Source organism: Cheilinus undulatus, linkage group 14 (genome assembly GCF_018320785.1).
Source record: "Cheilinus undulatus linkage group 14, ASM1832078v1, whole genome shotgun sequence".
Lineage (NCBI taxonomy): Eukaryota > Metazoa > Chordata > Actinopteri > Labriformes > Labridae > Cheilinus > Cheilinus undulatus.
In genome coordinates this window covers 23,673,959-23,695,235 of record NC_054878.1, presented here as the reverse complement: position 1 = coordinate 23,695,235, position 21,277 = coordinate 23,673,959, and the positions used below count along the sequence as shown (strand labels likewise).

The 21,277-nt window shown below is 38.6% G+C and overlaps 1 protein-coding gene across 2 annotated transcripts; it reads right to left on the bottom strand.

The window, feature by feature from the left end:
- Window positions 1-3,613: 3,613 nt before the first annotated feature.
- On the bottom strand, window positions 3,614-17,549 carry fez2b (fasciculation and elongation protein zeta 2b). Of its 2 annotated transcripts, XM_041805127.1 has the most exons (9): window positions 17,133-17,548; window positions 12,877-12,985; window positions 12,576-12,692; window positions 10,809-10,950; window positions 9,241-9,368; window positions 7,594-7,743; window positions 6,709-6,784; window positions 6,557-6,622; window positions 3,614-4,395 (listed from the first exon to the last, which is right to left on the bottom strand). In XM_041805127.1, exons 1-9 carry the CDS (start codon window positions 17,438-17,440, stop codon window positions 4,379-4,381), a joined length of 1,113 nt encoding a protein of 370 aa, XP_041661061.1. In that variant the 5' UTR covers window positions 17,441-17,548; the 3' UTR covers window positions 3,614-4,378. The 2 variants fall into 2 exon arrangements, with proteins under 2 accessions (XP_041661061.1, XP_041661060.1); XM_041805126.1 differs by lacking the exons at window positions 3,614-4,395; window positions 6,557-6,622; window positions 6,709-6,784 and adding an exon at window positions 6,805-7,356 and having other exon boundaries at window positions 17,133-17,549.
- Between the last annotated feature and the right edge of the window lie 3,728 nt (window positions 17,550-21,277).

Sequence of the window (21,277 nt, the reverse complement as noted above, 5' to 3'; positions counted from 1 at the left end):
AAAATAAATCTTAAAAAAAAAAAGAAAAACTAGACTAGTACATGAACGGCGTTAATTCCATACAGTATTTTGTGCCTTTTATTTTGACTGACAGGGTCATGTTAGGGTAGTAGGGTACCAAAAAAGCACCAAAATCTGAGTTTGAATTCAGCTTGGTAGGTATCAGACATGTTGGCACCAGTGCCATGTTGATACCATATATCTGTACTCATCCCAACATGCACAGTGCAATATGTAAAAAACAATGAGTCCCAAAAATGTCATCTATATCCCCACTCTTATGCATTTCAGGTCAATGATCACACGTCACGTTAAAGTCATCACGTATTAATTTATTTGAAATGAGTTGCAATGCATCGAGGGCACAAACACTTGTACCATTACAGTCAATAATATGGTTACAAAACAAACATTCACATAATAAATTAATATACTGCAGTACCACATGAGACAGTAAACATAAAACCCCAAGCTGGGAATTATATTGCATTAAAATCATCAAAAGGAAGTTGGTGTAATGTACAAAATTTTACAAAGGCAGCCTTTTTTTCTGTTGCTTGTTTTGTTGCAAATATATAAATATAAATCTCTAAATTGTAGTTACACTGATATGTCTGCTAACAGGAGACCAGATGAGGAGGAGATCCTCTGCCATGCTGACTGCCACTTCAGTATAAAACAAAGATCGACTTACAAAGTTGTCATTAAGAATTTTCATTTAAATTGTTTAAAAGTTTGATCCGTTTTTGGATTTCTGTCTTAAAACAGCTTGTGTGTTGTACTTCCACTTGCCTTCAACTTTAACCCTTTTGATGACATAGAAACAGTAAAAATTCATTTTTAATGCCGTCTTTTTCTGCTCTCTATTTGTAACATGCACATTTCCCTTTAGTGTGACATATTCATATAGGAATGAATCTGTATTACAAATGTGTTTTCAGCTGTAAATTGCATGTAGCACATGCTAGGTTACCAATGGTTGCCAAGGTCAAGAAAGAACAACAGTCACATATAAATAGTTAGATATAACGAAAAGGTTTTCTTTCTTTAAAAAAAAATAGATGAACCCCCTCATATCGAGGCTACGCATAGTGCAATCCCCCCCCCAACATCCTTGAACTTTATCACACCCCTTTAAGTCTTCCTCTGCCCTCGTCACCGAGCTGCATGCATCAAAGACATGCTTGAAAGTTTATGCTATATAACTTAATTCCTTTACAAAAAAAAACTCTTTTATACTAACCACTGACTTCTAATTGAAGGTTGTTGCTAGAAGTTTAAACAGCATCTACTCTACTGTCACTAGATTGCTACACAAGTGGATGCTACTGCACCTGGCTACACCTACTACTGTTACTACTAAGCAGGAAACATGACTGTTCAACAGAAAACCACATAATCAACATCTTTAATGCTACCCTGATTTTAGTCGTGAGGCTACCAAGTCTTTTATCTATTAGGAGACTGAAAATATAAAGTGCGGCAAGTCTTGCTGATAAAATGTTTAAAGAAATATACAAAAGCTCAGGAATGTCAGTACCTTTCAGAATAAGATTTAAACTAACACTGAAGATCATACCTGAGAGCTAGACTATACCTGATCTGACAGCATGGAGCGCACCTTTAGGAGCTGGTGATCTGAATAGTTAACTCTAGATATGCAGAGTGAGATTAGTGGTTCATGTGGCTTTAAAGGGGTGATGTGTTGATTTCTTGTTGGACTACCAAAAATTTGGGATACTTACATTTGATAAAGAGAAGTCAAACAGATAAATTCTAAGCTCATTAAAGCTCCTGTGGGGATTTTTTTTCCTTTTTTGGAAGATAGGAAAGAATTAAGTTAATACCAAGGTCTCTTTATGAGCTACAAGAACAACCAAATATCAGACAAGATTTATTACCTCCGCCAAGGAGGTTATGTGAATGGCAGGGTTTGTTCGTTTGTTAGCAACATAACTCCAAAAGTTATGGACGGATTTTGATGAAGTTTTCAGGAAATGTCACAAATGGCATAAGGAAGAACTGATTCGATTTTGGGAGTGATCTGGATCACCGTCTGGATCCAGGAATTTTTTTTAAAGGATTCTTTACTATTGGGAGATAGGGCTAATGGCGGAGGTCTGCACTGTCTAGTTACTTCTGTGTTATTAAGACTAATTCCTAAAAGTCCTGCTGCAGTGCCTAGTGCCTAGCTTACAAAGCAGCTACATTAGCTATGTTATCTAGGTAGCTTACACAGCTAACAGAGTTCTCTAAGCTATGCTGGCTGCATTGGGATGTTTCCATGGAGGACAATATTTCTTCCTGTGAGCAGACTGTTTACTCTGCTTTATCAAATGTCCTGTAATCAGGTTTTGCAGGTCATGTTCTTAACTTCTAACTTTTGGCATCCTAAGCCTTACATTAACCCTTACATTAACCCTATATAGAAGTTTTATTTTATCTTATTTTGAAAGTTTAGGCGTGTGTTTCTGTCCTAAAAAATGCAGAGTCTCAGATGAAGGGTTGTGAGTGGCTGCCAGAAATTAACAGACTGTTTAGAAATATAAACACAGCTTAAGATATGCAAGTGCAGTAAAACAGCTCTGTGCCATGGTAAATGGCACATTAAACACACAACACGACAAGTTGACAATAAAATATGTTGCCTACCCTTTAAGTAATTGAGTTTTTCTAATTTCATCATTTTATTGTTTAAACCCTTAATAATTTTGAGTGTTGGATAAACATTTTTGTTCAAATGAAAAACCCTGCTGTACATGTTCAGGGCAAAACTGGCAATTAAAAAAAGACTTTCGTTGTCTGCATGGTCACAGAAACTGGCAGAAAGTTCCTCACAGGAGCTTTAAATTCTTCCAGCATTCATATCTTCCTGTATCTCTTCTAATCTGGTTTTGTATTATAATTTGTAAAGAAAATATGCAACCAAGTCTTTCTGTGACTTTTGTGTAAAAAAATAATCATTGCACTATCCCCTTTAAGGTTTGAATTCTGATGATGGCCAATGCAGTGAGTGGATAAAAGGGATTAATGACCACAGCTCTTTATGTCGATGGGCTTTTGGCACCACAAGCTTAAAGCATCTAAATTTCTACCACTAATCTAGTAAGAGGTACTCTTGAGTACCTCCACCACAAATCTCCACTACTACTCCACCAGATCACAGAGGTGCTACTACAATATGACCACAACAATTAAAGGGTTAACCCACATTTTAACAGAAGCTTAACTAGACTAGAATCAAACCTAGCATTACTGTAACTGTAACTACTAATGTAAAGACATGATGTGTTCTGTCCATTTCTAATAATTCAGTGATGTCATACGAGGTATTTTAATGTTAAGAAAACTCCTGGGGGAAGTGATAAAGTTGTTGGGGATGGTGGTTGCTATCTGAGGGCTCTGAGGTCAATGGACAGCATTTACAAAATGATGTTGCAATCTGATCACAAAATTGGCAAGTTGAAAATGCCTAATCTCACAAAAATAGCCTAAATACCCTGACTCCTGCTCCAAAAATATGCTTTACGTGTTTGTTCAACCAGCTTCACTTTTCTCAAGTCATTTCACATTTTTCCCTTTTTTGCAAAGTAAAAAAGTTCCCAAAACTGTGCAATTTTCTCTTAATCTTATACAAAATATTTCATTTTAACATTCAGCTAACAGATAATGACCATAAACCCTGAAATCAGCATGCAAAGACAGATGGACAGTATAACCACAGATATTTAAATTAAAGGGTTTGCTTTTTGATCCTCAGCAAGCAGAGATTTTAACTCCAAATCATTGTATGACGCAACCAATCAACAAATGCAATAGAAGCCAAAGTTTCCATTCAGGAAAAACAGGATTTATGCCCGATACCGCCACACACCTGACTCTTTGAGAGTCTGTCAGGTCTTTATTTATCTATCAGGCATGTACTACACTGATTTGATTTACAAAACAGAGATTGCAATGCATTTCCCTTCCTCCCTGATGAAGCCCTTGGATTCAAAATCAACTGACCTTTTTCTATACAGGAGCCACTGGCTATTTAAGAAATAAGGTGTTGGATTAATACTGATAACTGGCATCCATAGACGAGTCATCATGCAGTCAGGATATAGTGTTGTAGCACTCAGGCAATAAAAAGGTAAAATATTATGAATGAAAATAAGTATACAGACCGAGGAGTTATATCTAGAGTTAAAAAGCTTGAGCGCAACAATTGGCAAAGTTAAAAGAAAAGGAAAATATCCAAGGAAAGACAGTCTATGTATTGAAAAGTAGTAGGAAATCATGGGTTTGTTATCTGCTTTCTCAGTTCTTCTGGACTACCAGAACCCTCTTGATGGTGCGATGGAAGGTTCTGGAAACAGGGTGCTCCCCTTTGGCTTTACGTAGGACAAAGAACTGTGGAGACAAAAGCAGGGCAGATTATATAAAGTCTAAAAGCGGCACATGAAGGAGAGCAAAAGAAATGAAAGAGCAACAAGAAAAGGGAAAAATGTGGGGTTACAGAAGAAAGAGGTGAGAAGCAAGACACAAGAGCAGCTGCTACTACAAGCTGACAGTAAGAGGGGAGGGGTGTTCTGTGAATGATGGTGGTTACGTGTGTCAGGGTTAAGTGTTGCCACTACTACAGGTACTAAAACGCAGAGTGAGTGAGAGAAAGCTGCTTCTTTTAGGGAAAGAGGAAGATATTGATGCTACAAAGGCGTACTGACAGAGAAAGAGGTCAACAGGGCTCAGAAGAGTAAGCTGAAGGTGAAGAATCTGTGTTAATGTGTCAGTGCCTCACAAACCTCAGTTTCCACTGCTCTCATACCAGAGCTACCCAAAGGACAATGCAGCACAGACGAAAGACAAGGAACATACAGGTCAACACAAACGCATTTCCCCCTCCTGTTTTATATTTCTTTACTTCTCTGTCTACCATTCACTCCTAAGAAGGACTCAAAATCTGTAGGTCTTCTTTAATATGGGGTAGTATGTTTGAATATCAACCATAGACTGTATATTATAATCGACAGTGCTTTTGTCTCCTGTTGTTTCATACAGGCCCTGTATGCATGAAACTATAATTTCAGACTAGTGTTGCACCATTAAACAAATTGTAACTGCAATTATGATGTCAAGCTGTGCTATCAGATAACCTAATAAGAGGCTGCAATTATTTTTGTATTAAGTGGTACTTGAAAGGTTTAGAAAAATGCCTTGAGTCTTGTGCCACTGCGTTTGCACTTTGTAGGGATACCTTTAATTTCAAAAAAGGAAACATTTATTTTTTTAGAGAGCAGTACTGTAAAAACTTCAGATTTTGTATTTTTGTAATAGCACTCAATATTTGTATGTTTTGAGTTGAGATCAAAACTGTCATTATTTTCTGCATTTTCCTTAATAACCAAGCAGGTAGACTCATGATGCCATTCATGTATTATATCATAATCACAATCGCAAAATTGTCCAGTATAATCGCAAGTGCAAATTATTATTAAATTATGCAACACTATTTCAGACTGTAAGGCACTTTCTGTTAGCTAGTATCTACTGGTTTTAAACACAGTTTCACAGGCGGATGCCCGGCAGATAAAAATATCAACAGCCAAAATGTCTGGCTGAATAAATATGTCAATTACCAAATTACTAAATAGTGAATTATTACATATTATATGTTACGTGGAGATGTGTTGCAAGAATCCTTTAATACAAACGCAGATATAAACTCAAAGTAATTTTTCTATGGCCTACTTCCTATGGGGTGCACATAGCAAAAGCAGCACATGGCTAATTTAGGTGCATGAATATTCATGTGATCAACGTTGATGATGTCAAACAAAGCTTATCTCCAGGGACTTTAGAGCCACTGAAAACAGCAGAGAAATCAACAGAATGAAAGGTTTTTGAATTAGTTGTTGCTGCAGGTAATAAAGAAGCCAAAACAAAGGGAACTAAAGATAGCTGAGTGACATAAATGCATAGATGCAGCAGCCGGGACAAGGTCAGGCCTGGGCCGACTTTGATTAGTGGGTAAATATAATTATCACCAATTATGAGATAAAGTGGAACTGCATTCAACACAGAATCATGCCATGCAGAAAGGCGTGGTTCGTTAGGGTAAAAGGCAAGAGCATCATGTCACTTCACTTAAGATGGGAGTTCATGTACCCAAACCCATTTTTTTTTCCATCACTGCAGCGGAGGACTTCTTAACCATGGTGCAGAATGACTGTGATTAATGGCACCTAATTATATTACATCAATATAAGACCTTTATCTAAACATGATTATTGCATTAATCCTGAAAGCACTAATTTTGTCTTTATATTTTGACCTATGGCCCGTCTGTTAGCACTGATACCAGTCAGCAGGAGGCGCTCCAAACATTTAGGCTTCACTCCCAGGCAACTACTGCTCCGTCTATCTTAATATACAGTCTATGACATCAACACAAACAAAAAAATCACACAGCTCATAACAATGCTACATTTCTGGGAAAAAGAAATTCTCCTGTCACAAAAGTGTTAGAGAATCATTTAACACAGATTAAACTGACTAGCAACCGTGTGTTTACCTTTGAGGATGTAGTCTGTTAGCAGGGCAGGCACCTTCTCGCTGTCGTCCCTCATGGCGTGGAGGACTAGCAGAGAAAAAAGGCAGCACAATATTTAGCAAAATTTAAGAAGCAGCGAAGCCGAATCAAAAAAGTTGTAGATATGGACTCACTCTTTGTGAGGATCTGGAGGTCTTCAACTGGTGGGGAGCCTGCTTTCTTCTCATACGGGATTACTGTGGTCAGATACTAAAACACATAACAGGATGTCAGACCAAATTCAGGACTGTTACACATTAGGTGGGACAAATAAAAATAAATTTTCATTGTCCAGTTTTTTTCTTTTTAAATAAAGTTTTCTTTTAGTAAGAACGTAATCAGACATAATGAAGGTTGACAAAAGAACATATGATAATAAGCAAGCAGAGACTGTAACTGATAGTTTTGGAGAATCTTGGTTTAAAACAATGGAACAAAAAAATGAAGATACCATAAAAGCTGCAAAAATGAAAAGTGAAAAATTAAGACAAAGATCAGTGGAAAGAGATATGAAAAGATAAAACATGGCTGAGGTAAAGACAAAGGAACTAAACGAATAAAAGATAAGGATATAACAGATGAGCAATCATCAGTGGTAGCTGTTGAGAAAAGAAAACAAACATGCTGGTGGGGACACAGGAAAAATGAGGAAAAGAAAAATCTGCAAAGAAAAGATTGACCAGAAGAAAGAGCAGGGGCACCTGTTTGTCCCCTCCTGTGTTGCCAAAAGTTTGACGCAGGCCATTTTGAATGACATTGGAAAGTCCCTCCAGTGTAAGGAGCTATGAGGAGCAAGAAGAAGGAGGAAAAGAGTAATGAGAGAGAAAAGGAGGTTTCTATGTACAGAGGAGAGGAAGGAAAAGGTTTGACACAAATCCTGTATGTGAGACATGCAGCATACGTTCCTACAACCATTTGAGGAACTGCGTGTCTGTCTGTTCACAAATTGTCATTACAATTTAGGCATGCACAGCTTCTGTTTTTTCATGCCTCCTACACTGTGTCAAGCACTGACTCACCGTGCCGGGTATGTGCGTGCTGGCTGTCCTCTGGCCGTTGGGCCCTGTTGTTGTCGTACTTCTGATCTTCTTTTTCTTCCGCAGCAGCTCGCGGTGCTCCTTCTGCCTGTTCTGCACGTCAATCAGCAGCGAGATGAAGCTGTTCTTCACCTGTTTTTAAACACACAAAATCTTTTTCTATAGTGTTTGGTTGACCTAGAAGCTCACAGTTATGGAAAGTTCAAGTTGTATCAATAGTTTTCACTATGATTCCTCCTCTAGTTTGCGAGTCGTGTAGACAGAGACAGCAGAACCCTTATTTGTAAAAATAACCAATGGAAACAAAACTACGTTGAAAAGTGAACACTTGGACAGGATATAAACTATTTATGACAGTGAGGAAGTTTGAGAAGTACTTAGTTCAAGTGTATTTTGCTTTTAAAGTCTGCCCCATGTCACATCTGTTTACAAGAAGGCCTACCTATGAGCGCTTTTAGGGGGAAATACACAATGAGTACTCAACTGATATTAATACCATCACTGATAAAATTCTGCAATGTAATGGATTTTGCAACACCTTTACTGCTGGTTAAAACACGTTTTGTTGTGCACACACTAGGTATAACAATGCTGCTGTTAGCATAGCAGAGTGATATGTGACAGACAGTAGCTCAATCTTAGTCCAGTCATTAGTATGTTTACTCTGTTTGTCAGTGTAATTAACATGTATCACAGAAATGAGGTATAAAGTGTGTTCCAAGTTTACGTTTGTAATAACAGCAACATGCAGCAAGTGTGCTTACTTGGCACTGCGTCTCTGTCAGCCTGCTGTTGGTTTTAAAACAAGCTGTAAGTTGCAATGAATTGACTTAGTTTGTTTTGAGCCGAGAGCTGCAGCAACTCACATTTTTCTTACTTTAGGCCCAAGATGATTCAAAGAAGTGGTCTGTGGCATTAAACAAGGTCAGAGAAACAGCTCTACCTCTGCTAGCTAAGTTTAAATTAATGATAAACTATTTCTGACAATAAAAGCTTGTGGTTGTTTTTTTTTTTTTTTTGCTAAACCACCTTCATTATAAATGCCAACATCAGGTAAAGTGCTGTTTTAGTAAAAGATCAAAACACCTCCACAGAAGAGAAATGAAACTTAAAACTACAGGTGCAGTTACAAAGACGTGAACACAGAGAGACTTACAAAATCATTTTCTGTGATCTAATTTTCAGACATGAGTTGAGTATCACATCATAGGCCTTTTTAAGCAAGAGAATGGGGGGTTGTAGCAACTTAAAATGCATTTAAGTGTGTTATTGTAACGCTGCAACATAACACAGTTAACTGTCAAAAAAATACTGCAAGATAAATTTTTGGCCAAATTTTCCAGCCCTAGGAGAAATATTTCTATTTACACTTCAATTTACATGAATGCACTGCTGTGGAGTTGAAGTAAGAATAAAGCTGTAAGTTTTTCTCTGATATCTCAGAAGGTCCAATGGCTGTTTTTCACATCTCATTTTCTGACATTAGCAACCAAACAAGATATTCAAATGGTACAACCTGAGTGGTCACTTGTTAAAACATAAAAGCAAACATGTCTAGTTTATGTAGTAGTCAACTTGCAGTGTGGATGCTGAAGCTGCATGATTCAAGAAGTTAAAAACTTGACGCACCTCCTTTTCATAGTCCAGTTCATCCCGCAGGGCCAGAGCCTGGATCAGCTCCTCACTGTAGCGCCGGATGGCCGACTCCACTTCCTCCAGAGTCTCAGTCAACTCCGAAACAGACAGCTGACGCAGCCCTGAGGACAGTTCGTCAACATATCAGCAGGAAACAAAGTGACAAATCATACATATATTCATGAACTTGTTGTGTGGGGGATTTATGGTGACGCTTGTAAGAATTCACATGGTTTGACTGTGACTCTGCAAGGAACAAACAAGATTATAACAATTAACACTCAGTAACTGTTAAATAACAGTTTCTACCAAAATCATACGTTAAGTATCACATGGTAGGGCTGTACCAGGATTATGTTAGTTAAATCTGATTTACTGTTGTGTCCTAGGCTTTGACTTTTCCTTCCTATATTCAGATTGGGACCACATAAAACTGCAACCAAGCCTACATGACTCCCATAATTTACCATGCACGCTGCAGCTGTCAACTTTACATCATAATAATTCCACCCCATAACTCCCTCAGTGTCACAAACCATGTCTCTGTTTTTTTTAAACTATGTCATTTAACAGGCTGAAGGATTTTAGTCAGCTTGAGGGCCAAAATAAGCATCAGCTCTGCTTGGAGCAAAGCTCCCCCCTACAGGAGCATCTGAGAAGCATTGATATTCCCTGTTAAACAGATTTCCTCATTGTCCATTCTCTAGTTTACACAGGGTTTGTTTGGTTTGAGAGGAGACCTTTGTTGCTAATTTGGCTCCCAGCAACAACCTTACATAAAAATCAAAAGGTCATTTTAGACTAGGTTTGTAAATTTTGCAGCTTGCCTTGCCAATACTCCTGCACTGTTCTTTGTACAATGAAGCAGGAAAAAGGTATTGAGATGACAAAAGGCAAATGAGCCTGGGTCCATATGCAGATCTTGACTGATGATTTGAATTGCCAAGATTAAGGTAGGAAGCCATAAGATGTGATATATAAGGTATCACAGAGAAACCAGTGAAAACTATCTAAATATGTTCCCTATAGAGGGCAAACGCCAAAGAAGAAAGAAATCATGAAATTTAGATGGAAATAAATGGCATTTTTGCACGTCTTGTGGTCATTTGATGCCTCTTGGTAAAGCTCTATCATTCTGAGTGTAAGCTGTAATACCATGCATGCACTTAGAGTAAGTATTTCAGATTCTAATATGTAAATCACTACATACTGTAGTTAATATATGCAACTATTAACACAAAATCAATAGCCCCCAGCAAACTGGGTAAAAATGAAAGTCTACCCAAGTCTGGCTGAAGAAACTGTCTTCAAGCCAAATATACAGTATGCTGTTGATTACATAACAAGTATGAACAACGTAACTGCTGTCTGTTTGCATTTGTTGCATATTACATAAGAATGTTAATGCAAGCGTGCGTAAGTGCATGGAGCGTTTCTTAGTGCGCTGAGCTGTGAGATATATCTGACTCTATTAGGTGATTAAGTGACTGCCAAACATCTACAAAGTGTTCCAGTCTCACAAACATTTAAAGATGATCGTATACGGTGATGGTGGTACTCACGGTCCTCGTAGCTGGTGTTGGAGCCTGAGCGTTTGAGAGCGTGGAGGTCCTGAGAGAGCATAGACAGGTCAGACTGTGACGGACTGTCGTCATCGTCTGGGTCTGGAGACTCCTGCATCATCTCCTCTATCTCCTCTATCACCTGGATAACGCACAGACATGTTAAGATGTAAAACGCAGCATTTCAGGATATTATCTTCTATTAAAGTTTAATGGACAGGAAGGATGTTATTTTCAGCAGGTTATTGTAACCTCAGTGTGCAAATCAACTAGCCTCATGGAAAATCAAATTAACAGTTGTTGTCTCAGTGTTAAATATTAACAAACAACAGCAGTGAAACAGATCTCAGCAACAGTGGTGACATGTGATAATTGTTTCATGTCTTTATGGATGATCCCAGCATTTTTGAGTTAAATCATACCTAAAACATCAAGAATGCATCGAAGCTAAAATGAACTGTACAGTATGTGATACGCTACAACACAAGACTGTGCTATTTGTCCCAACAGGATGTTCAGAGACGTATCACAGCAAACACAATGATTTGTTTCAAGGAACAAACACTTCAGGTTTCTGGGTTACTATTTTTGGTTCTGTTTGTAGTCTGCCCCTCTGAAATCTATTTTAGGTCATCAAAAGATTTAGAAAATATTCTTAGGAAGATGCCACATTGGGTGACACAGATAAACCTGAACAAGGTGAATCTAGAGAAAAGGACCGACTTTGCAAAGCTTAGGCTAGATCAGTGGCTCCTGGCCTTCACTTTATGGTTCCCCTACTTGTATCTATAGAGTTAAAAACCTCACACCCTCAACCCCACACTAAAAGTGATACATTTTAGAACAAAATCAGCATGGATTTCATTGATTTCAAGACAGCCTGTCTTACAAGTGTACAGTGCCTATAAAAATGTATTAACCCCCTTGGATGTTTCACATTAAAATTGGTTTTATAAATTAATCATGGTCAATATAATTTGGCTTTTTTAACTTTGAATAGAGAATTTGTGGTTGGACAAGAAAAGGGCTGTTCATGCCATGAAACCTGACAGAGCTTGAGCAGTACTGCAAAGAAGAATGGAGTATAATTGTAGTGTCCACATGTGCATGTTTTTGTCATAAAAGCCAAATTATAATGACCATGATATATTTATACAATCATTAAGAGGGTTAAACATCCAAGGGGATGACTATTTGTTACAGGCACTGTAACTGACAAAGTAGCCTGGTATTTTTGAGTGCTTTGCTATTAAAAAGTTTTACAAAAAAGACCTTTGAATAAGTTATTCAGTAAGTTTTATCATTACTTAATTTAATACGTGTAAACTATGTGATGCCTCTTCATAAATCATAAATATGATACACTGCTATTCATTTCTGTGTTGCAACACCAAATAACACAGATGGAACAAATTACAAGCTGCACTACTGCCAGTTAAAAACAGTATTTGAGGGAACTTGGGAATATAAGTCTGGGGCTTTATGTTGCCTTTTACAACTCAATGAGCCTGTACCAAACCGTGACACTAAAACCTAGGTATGTACCAAACTGTGACCTCTGTAAATGATTATACCCCTTGCAGGGCAGTAGTTGGTGGTGTAAATTTGTAGTGCACAACATGCACATGAGCACATGCTTCTCTTTCTATGTTGTAAGGTGTAAACTTGTACTTTTGAGCACCCCCTCCCCACAAGAATTTTTTAAGTTCTAGAACAAAAAACATCATTTTTATCATCATATTTATATCCCACGTTGTGTAGAGTTACCTGTTCGGCTGTAAAGAGAGGCTCATCATTAATACAGGACACAATGATGGAGTGCATGTCCATCTGCTCCCTCAGCTCCTCATCGTCCGACAAGTCCAGAGATTGGTTATCCAATTTCTGTCAATGAAAGAAAGAAGGGGAGAGAAAACTTAAATGAGACAAACTGATGTTTAATTCGATCGAAAACAAAGGAGCATGCTGCTGACATTTGGCCTTCTTTTTGCAAAGTGGCAATTACAAAAAAAGTGCTTGAGCATGACTATGAAGCTTGTTTGTTTACTCTTTTGTCTGTTTGTGGTACCTCGTGCTCTGTGAGGTTGAGGGTGGGCAGGTGTAGGGACCGCGTGTGCGATGTTTTCCAGTCCACCGCCATCACGTTGCCGTAATTATCTGTCAGAGTGTTCCAAACCCTGGGGAAGAGCAAGAGGAGTTCATGGTTTAAGACAATGAAAAACAGAACAAAGTCATGGGGAAATGATAAAAGAATATGCTAGTTCTGCTTTCAGAGTGACCCAGCATTACTCTGCAGGTTTACAGTGCCTTCTTATCGCTGCTTCATTTCATGTTTCTGCTGCATTTCACAACAACTACCTGAAACTCCAAACGATTGCGTCAACTCCTCATTTTATACTTCTACACACTGTAGCTCAACTTTCTGGCAGAGGTGCACCACACTGTTTTGTCTCCCATGTGGAATTAATTTCTATAAACGTACACTTTGCGGACAACTCATTTAAAAACAGTGTCATAGTCAGTTAACAGACTGGTGCATGTTGATGATGCTCTGCAGAACAAGAGCAGGCAGAGAGAACATCACAGCTGAGCAGACGGTGAAGAAGAAAACAAGTTCAGTCTTCAGCTATGAAATCCATCTTCATCCAAACTTTATTGCTAACATTTTTGGAGGAATGGAGGAAAATATGTGCAACATCTGATTCAAACAAACGTTTCCCTTTGGCTGAAGGCTCAACCAAAAACTCATACACTGTTTCAATGGTTAACATTATTTTTCAGTTGTGCTAAGTTTTCTTATTCAGGTTTTGATTAACTTCAATTGATGCATTTTATGAATGCTCAATAAGAATTCAGCTTCATGTGGTTCCTATGACAAAGGCAGCATTTTTACGCTTTATTTTAAAGATGTCTGTGCAGGATCTGAAACTCGAGTGCACGTGCAAGCCAGTGATTTTATTCTTGGCACTTAACGCTGGAAGCAGAGCGGGGATGGATGCTGTGAACCCATGTGTCAGAGAAACTCTGCATCGTCATACCCTCCCTCTCTCTCACACACGGAAAAATGTTTATGTAACTCGCATGTTTCTCCCTGGGGTGCTCATGCCCAGCTTGTGAGTCGGGGGCTGAGAGGGTCGTTCTAAATAGGGCAAAGGCTGGCAGGATATATATTTTGTCCCTCCAGTGGAGACACTGTCTGAGGCACGTGAGCACACGCCAAAATACACAAATTAGTCTCAGTTTCTTGGGGGAGCATTTTCATTTGAAGAAGTGGCCGGTCTATATTCAAGGGAATAAATTTCTCTTCTTTCTTCTGCACTGTGACAATTGGTCTGAATGATTTGTGAATATTTTCATGCGGCTGTTGTTTTATCACATGTTGGCACACACCATAATCCACACATGCACGACTCTGCTTCGACACAAACGCTTTGCTTTCTCCAGGCGTTCTCACACAAACACAAACCCACATTTCCTCGCTGTCATCCCTGTTGTTTGTCTCAGCCACGGTCTCAGTGAAGAGGAGAACTTGTTAAGCGCCTGAGCACGTCCTGCAAAGCGCAGTCATCCAGAAAAGACTCTCGCTGAGCCTGGCGCTGTTCTTTGGGCTTCGCCGGGCTGCTGCCCAATTATTCTGTACCCTCCTTCCTCTGTGTCTTCACCTCCAACAACCATAGATGCTTACAGCCTCCCTTTATTCTCCCCAAACATTTAGAGAAACACAAACTGCATGTAGCTACAAGTCCTTGGTATAACACGCTCTCCACAATCGCCTTTATTACTGTCAGGGCACAAAGTTGCAGTTTAGTTACACAATACCCGGGCTTCAGGGACTTTTCTAGTCTTGTCACAAGTAATCATTTCACATGTCCATGTGACCAGCTGATATGAATTAACTAGCTAGCTTGAACGATTGCAGGCTTAGATGATTAGTGAGTTGACAGGAGAGAAAATGGCAGCCCTTTGACAAGGAGGTACAAGGGAACATCTTCTTTATGGACTGCAGATGCACCAAGTCCTTGTATTAAATAAAAAAGTTCAGTATAATTTGGTTCCCGATCATTTGTTTACTATGAAAGTCTTAAGATGTCCTTTAGAGTAGTCCCAATCCACCAGTAGAACTAAAAGTGGCTTGCAGAGACCTATTCAGTGGGTCAATAATGTGATCCTGATAGCAAAAACTGTGCCAAGACTCTTGTCCTCTTTTACTCTTTTAAAACTTGCTTTTTTTTGTCCTGTCCCCTGGATTTGTCAAGTGTTTTGTACTGTTTGGGGTCCAAACTGTTATTTTTTCATTAAATATATCCATTTTGTTGACAAATCAGAAATTTAGGTTGCAATTTTTATTGAGGAGCTGATAATGGGTCCAAAAAGTCAAGGGCCACTGCTTTATAGGTTGTCATGATGCTAATATTTTTGAGTTTAGTATGTGATTAGAAAACATCAAACTATATTAATACCTATTTTTTAGCATGGCAACTAAGAACAGACGTTTGATGTACCAAATGTTTGGCAATCCCTTATTTTTATTTACCAAAAATTGTAGGAATATTACTTCACGTCAAAATTGCTAAACGAAATCTGCAATGTTTCAGCACAGAAATGTTTTGCAGTTTAGATGGTTGCCTGCAGTCTTTAATGGATTAATTCCCTTCTGAAACACCTCTCTTGCATGTTTTTTCTTTAACGCTTCTGTACTTTTAGCTACTATCTATAATGAAAATGACAGGGATTGTACTGTTTTTTAAAAATTGGGTAGTGAAAGTATCAAAGCATCATCAAATTCAACATTTACCCTTTGGTTGACCGTGATTTTTATAATTCACATCTTTTAATCATGAAAACCTTAGCCTAAAGTACCCTAGCGGTCCTATCGGCATGCCAAATGCACAGAGGCTGTTGTCCTTGAAACTGGCAGCCAAAGTATGGATCTGGCCCATGGCTCCTTTCCAGTACATCACTTCCTATTCCCACTATCACCAATTCCTTACTCTATCCACTGTCTTGTCAACAACAAAAGCATAAAAGCACCAAATTATATCTTATTATCAATTAATTAATTATCAAATAATTCCTTTTTTACAGACAACTTCACAATTAAACCCTTAAAAGTTAAATAAAACATAATTCACAGTAAGGATTAGCATCTACATTGCTCTTTAAATTGATGACAGCTAATCATTGTGAATAAAATTATCATCCTTTACAATAACTACATGCCATTACAAACTTCTTCAAACTATGTTTTCGACTAGCGGTTCTCAACTGGTCCAACCATAGGACTAACCTCCTCTGTAATGTGAAGCTGTGACCCAAAATTCTGAAAATTTTGAAATTAATTCAATAAAAAAAATGTTGCAGTTTGAACCTTAGAGGGAACAAAACAAAAGAATGAACAAAGAGACTGGCTAAAACTTTGGAGGACATGCATGAAAGTATTTTTTCACCCCGTATTGCTGTCACAACATACATTTTTAAGGTGACACCAAATTAGAAAACTATCACAGGAAAACCAACCTTACTGAAAACATTTCCATCCAAGATGGAGAATACACAAGTCAGGATCTCAAGAAAACATTAAGAATTTGCTCTTTGTCCAGCATAACAGAGCAGAATAAAACATATGGACACATGTCTGCCACTGGCTTCCTTAAATCCTAGATATTTTGTCATAATTTTATTTTTCTGGGAACCATTGAAAACAGTAGCAAGTTACAAAAGTAACAAATACAATAATTAAACATGACATTTTGTGTCTTTGCAGTCAGAGGTAACTGTAGTTCATCTAATAGTAGAAGTGAAACGTCTTAGGAGTTTAACACGTGATTGACGTAATTTAAAATACTGTAAACGTGCATACTTTAGTGATTGATGCACCCACTAAACAGTCTGTGGGACAGTGGTTATGAACAGCTGAAAAAAGCAATAAATCATGAAATTTAGCACTGGTAACGTGGCATGAGCCACCCCTCCCCTCTCCTCTATCTCTCAAGCACACAAACACAAAACTAACCAAGGAAAAACAGGTCCATCTTTTTAAAAAAGCAAAAGTAATCCGTCTTATTGATACCACTAACAATCGAAACATATCCAGGGTTTTGGAACAAACACTAAAGCATATGAAGTCAATTTTACCATCAAAAGTCTTGTAGATGTGTCAGCCTGCTCTGACTGCCAGTTAAACTTAAGCCAGCGCTGATTTCAGCTAAGCTAACTCTCACCGGGCAACAGCAGCCTTATGTTAGCCTGGAGATGCTAAAGAGGCTAGCTAGCCAAGAGATTAAAAGTTAGCGTCAATGAAAACGGAATAAAAGTGACACTCACTCGTCGTCCTTCAAGTAATTATCCTCCGTGATGGGCTTAATGGGAGCTATGTTCTCCGTTGTGGTGTTATAGTTTCGGAAACACACTGTCAGCTTCTCGTCGAAGTCGTGGACGAGGTCCTCCATCGATTTGAAGCTGCAGAGCTCCCCGGAGAAACTGTTGTCCAGGTCGGAGAAATCGTCTAGGCCCGACGACGAGTCGCCCACATTGGAGTTCAGCTGGTCCAGCTGCTCGGCCGTAGCGGAGGACGGCTTGAATTCGTTAAAGTCCTGCCAGTCCTCGTCGAAGTGGGCTAACGGCGCCGCCATGACTGCCGCGCGGAGCTCGTTTGACAGCCTGTTTGCCCCGGGATGGTGCTCTGTTTTCGGCTTCGACACACTGAAGGAGACGGCGAGGCTGAGGGAGAGTTGGAGGTAGAGAGAGGGAGGGAGATGGGGCGGTCCGGCGTGACGTCACTGATATGTCCTTCTCCTTTCAGACGGAGCAAAACAAACCCAGGTCCTCTTGTTAGCGAAGCTGGGGAGATGAAATTAATGTGCTCTGTTCTTCACGTTAGCCCTGTCACCTTCAGGCAAAAGATGTAGCGCCTATTAATTTCAATGAATACATTTATTGATAAGGCTATTCCGGAGGAGGAGAAAAAGAACATTTTGCACTATGGCAATGCTCTGTTGTGAATACAATTTCGTAGCCTTTCTACATCACGTTTGTCTCATTCTGGAATATTTTCTGAATACAAACCAGAGCTTAATAAGACTGTTTATATGCATTATAAAGTGATGTGTTACTGCATTAGCACTGAACATCGAAGTTGATCTGAATATTTAATGCTTAACTAAATAAAGCGGTATTGTTTTGTGCGTGCAATCAACACGCTGTATTGTAAGTTTCACATAGTCCTCTATATTTTTGTGGCAAAGTGATACTTTGTACTCTGCTCTTTAGTAGTAATACATGTAATAACTGTTTTCTTGTCTTTAATTCTTAAACGTTTATTTTTGTAATAAAGTTCTCACCACAAGAGGGCGCAGCAAAACAATAAAAGAAGAACAGAAAAAGACCGAATGAACAATTACAAATAAATTCATAGTCACACACTCATGCTTTATAATCCCAAGCCCTGATTAATACATCACATTTTGAAACTGTGAAAATCACTTTCTGTTAAGACACAAGTTCTTTATCAACACTGTATGATACCTGAAAGAGCAACCTAGCCATTATTTGGAATGATTCCACATTAGGTGAAGCAGCATTAAAGAGAGTCTTACTCCACTTAGTCCTTAAATTTGATGTTTATAAAGTGATCCAATTCTGAGATCTGGTTGTACAGGTGGAAATGTTTATAGACAGGAGCGTTGTCAGGTAAGGAGGGGGTTTACCTGTAAGTACTGTGTAAATAAACATAATACTGTGCGGTTTCCTTTGCTGACCCAAGGAGGGCCAGCCAACTGATTGATAAAAGTCACAATGATGAGTATGAAACCTGCCTAAAAGCACTGTGATATACAGCATTCAATAGCTTCAATGTAGAAGAAGTTGCATGTATATTAAGCTTGTCTTCACAGTCCAAAACAGGATGTATTGTAGCTTGAAAAATCTTTTTGCTCTATTCATTACACAAAATCTATTAGTATAAAGAAACCCTAGCTGGGACCATACTCTTTAAATTAAATTTAAAAATGTATCATTTAAAAGACAAATCCTGATCTAGCCAAATAGCCAGATACTTAAACTGTTGAAAATGTTCAATGATGACATTGTTTAAAGTAGACAAAGTAGCATCATGAGTTCATCAAGTTTTGTCTGGAAAAAAAAAAAGAGTTTGGTTTTGCGGGGTTCAGTGTGAGCTATAGATTATTTAGTGCTCATTGCAGTGAACTAAATAATCATGTTGTGGCTTATCGACAGCTTGACTGTATGAGGGTGCACAAATATATACAATCATATCATCAGTATAAAGCTGATTTTGCTATTTTTACTGGTGATTTTATACCATGAAAAACAACTCCAGGACAACCTGGAGAAAGATTATGCATACTGGAATCATGTCTTTTGGTCAGATGAGACCAAACTAAAGCTCTTTGGACATAGAGATGTTGCTTATGACTGGAGAAGGACAGGAGAGGCATGTAACCCAAAGAACACCGTCCCGTCAGTGAAACACAGTGGTGGGAGTATTATGCTGTGGGGATGTTTCAGGGTATCTGAACTGGGAATCTGGTAAAGGTGGAAGGAAACATGAAGAGAAGATATGTGAATTTTTCAAAATAAACAGGACAACAACCAAAAACACAATATGGATCCTGGTGAAGAACTACCTCCAGAGGACCAAAGTGAATGTTAACTGGCCTGCACTTGGATACCATTGAAGATCTGTGGGGTGAACTGAAGACTAAGGTCCATGCCAGTGGACCATCAGATCGGGAGGAGCTTGAGAGATTCAGCAAAGAAGAATGGGCTGGGATCCCTCAGGAAACGTGTATGAGACTTGTTGAAAGCTACAACAAATTACTGCAGACTGTTATCAAGCAAAAAAAGAGACACAATTGTCTATTAGCATGGGGAGTAATAATTTTGACCTTAGTAATTTTTGGGTTTGTGCAATAATTTTACTTCCCAGTGCAAAGTGGATTAATGTTAGCATCCAGAATAAAACTTGGATGTTTGGAAAGCTGTGTTAAAAATTAAAAGGGCTGTAATGAAGCCTGTTAATATATAATCTCAGTACTTGGAAATGTCACATAACTTTCTTTCCAAAAGTCCTTTTCTTTCATTGAAATTTTTTAGGCCATTTTTCTCATCACACCACATACAGAACCATGCTCTTTCAAACTATAGGGGGACCTACTGTACCAAGATAATTGTTTTTTCCCTCCCCATTCAGTGGTTTCTTTGTATATTTCCACTTCATACTTTTACATTTTAAGTGTTGGAAGAGTAGGGTCTATAAAAAGGACACAGTAACATTTTCCTTGCACTTGCCTCCTTAAGTTAAAGGAAATATGCATATAGAAATATAAGGTCAAAAACAAAGCTTACTCAAAATAACGTCACTTTATTGGCAATTGTTCTTATTATTCCTAACGGCATTGAAGATAGCCTTTTACCAGATGGTCTGGCATCAGACACTGCTTTCAAGAAACAAATGACTGAATACAAAGTAGATTTTTGACACAAGTTCAACCCAGTATTTCCCACCACAGAGCCCTTGACACATGCTTTGCCAAAAGCAGTGATACAGGGCCAACCTGGGCTCCCTTTCTGTGTTTAAGTCAGGAGTTTGGAGTTTTAGGGGCCTTCACAATCTCTAGCCCCATCAAACTTCCATTGGCCTTGGTTTTAAAACCCTGAATGCTTTATTGAAAATATGCATACATAACACTTTTCCTACACAACAATACAAAACAGTACAATCACTTTTGTAATTAACACATTGAACGAAAAGCCACACATCACCCCTTTCCCCCGCCCATAGCCCAGGTGCTTAGAGATGCTACAGTAAGCCCTTAGTATATCCCCACCCAGCCCACTACCCAACACCATCACCACTACTTCTGTCTCCTCAGAGAGAAATAAGACATAGTTAAATCAGAAACAACTCTGTTGGTAAACTCAGACAAAAGAAGAGTGGACACCAGGTTGCATACAGACATAGCATTTGCCACCAGCAGGTGAATAATGGGCTTTTACTGCAACTTTTTTTTTCCTTTTTTTGCATTCTTAGTGAATGATTCGCCGAGAAGTTTACTGAAAAGATGTAGGGTGTGGAAGAGGAGTCCAATCTGCACTCCAGGATCAACACGTGTAGCCTATAGAAAACACCTGTGTGCCTCAGTGACTCAGCTCGGAGAAGTGGCAACTGTGTCAGTCAACACACAAAGAGAGAGATCTGGTCAATGACACAGACAAGAAGGAAACTCTTTAAAGGCGAGGGGTGGATACTTCAAACCTGACTTGATTGTAGGTAACACACTTCCGATTACATTAAACTCCAATCCCACTCCAACTGGCATGGGTGTTACTGTGCATATTCATTTGCAATAGTAGATAAAATGCAACTCAACATAAAGAAACAAAATATATAAAAGGAAAGATAAAAAAGGGCTCATAAAGAATAATTAAAATAAAATGAGGACTCCAAA

Excerpts from the sequence above, each read along its gene's own strand:
- fez2b (XM_041805126.1), bottom strand. The coding sequence starts at position 17,440 with ATGGCGGCGCCGTTAGCCCACTTCGACGAGGACTGGCAGGACTTTAAC. Across the intron at positions 10,951-12,575 it reads CTCTCTTTACAGCCGAACAG|GTGATAGAGGAGATAGAGGA; the intron begins GTAACTCTACAC and ends TGCGTTATCCAG. Across the intron at positions 9,369-10,808 it reads CAACACCAGCTACGAGGACC|GGCTGCGTCAGCTGTCTGTT; the intron begins GTGAGTACCACC and ends AACTGTCCTCAG.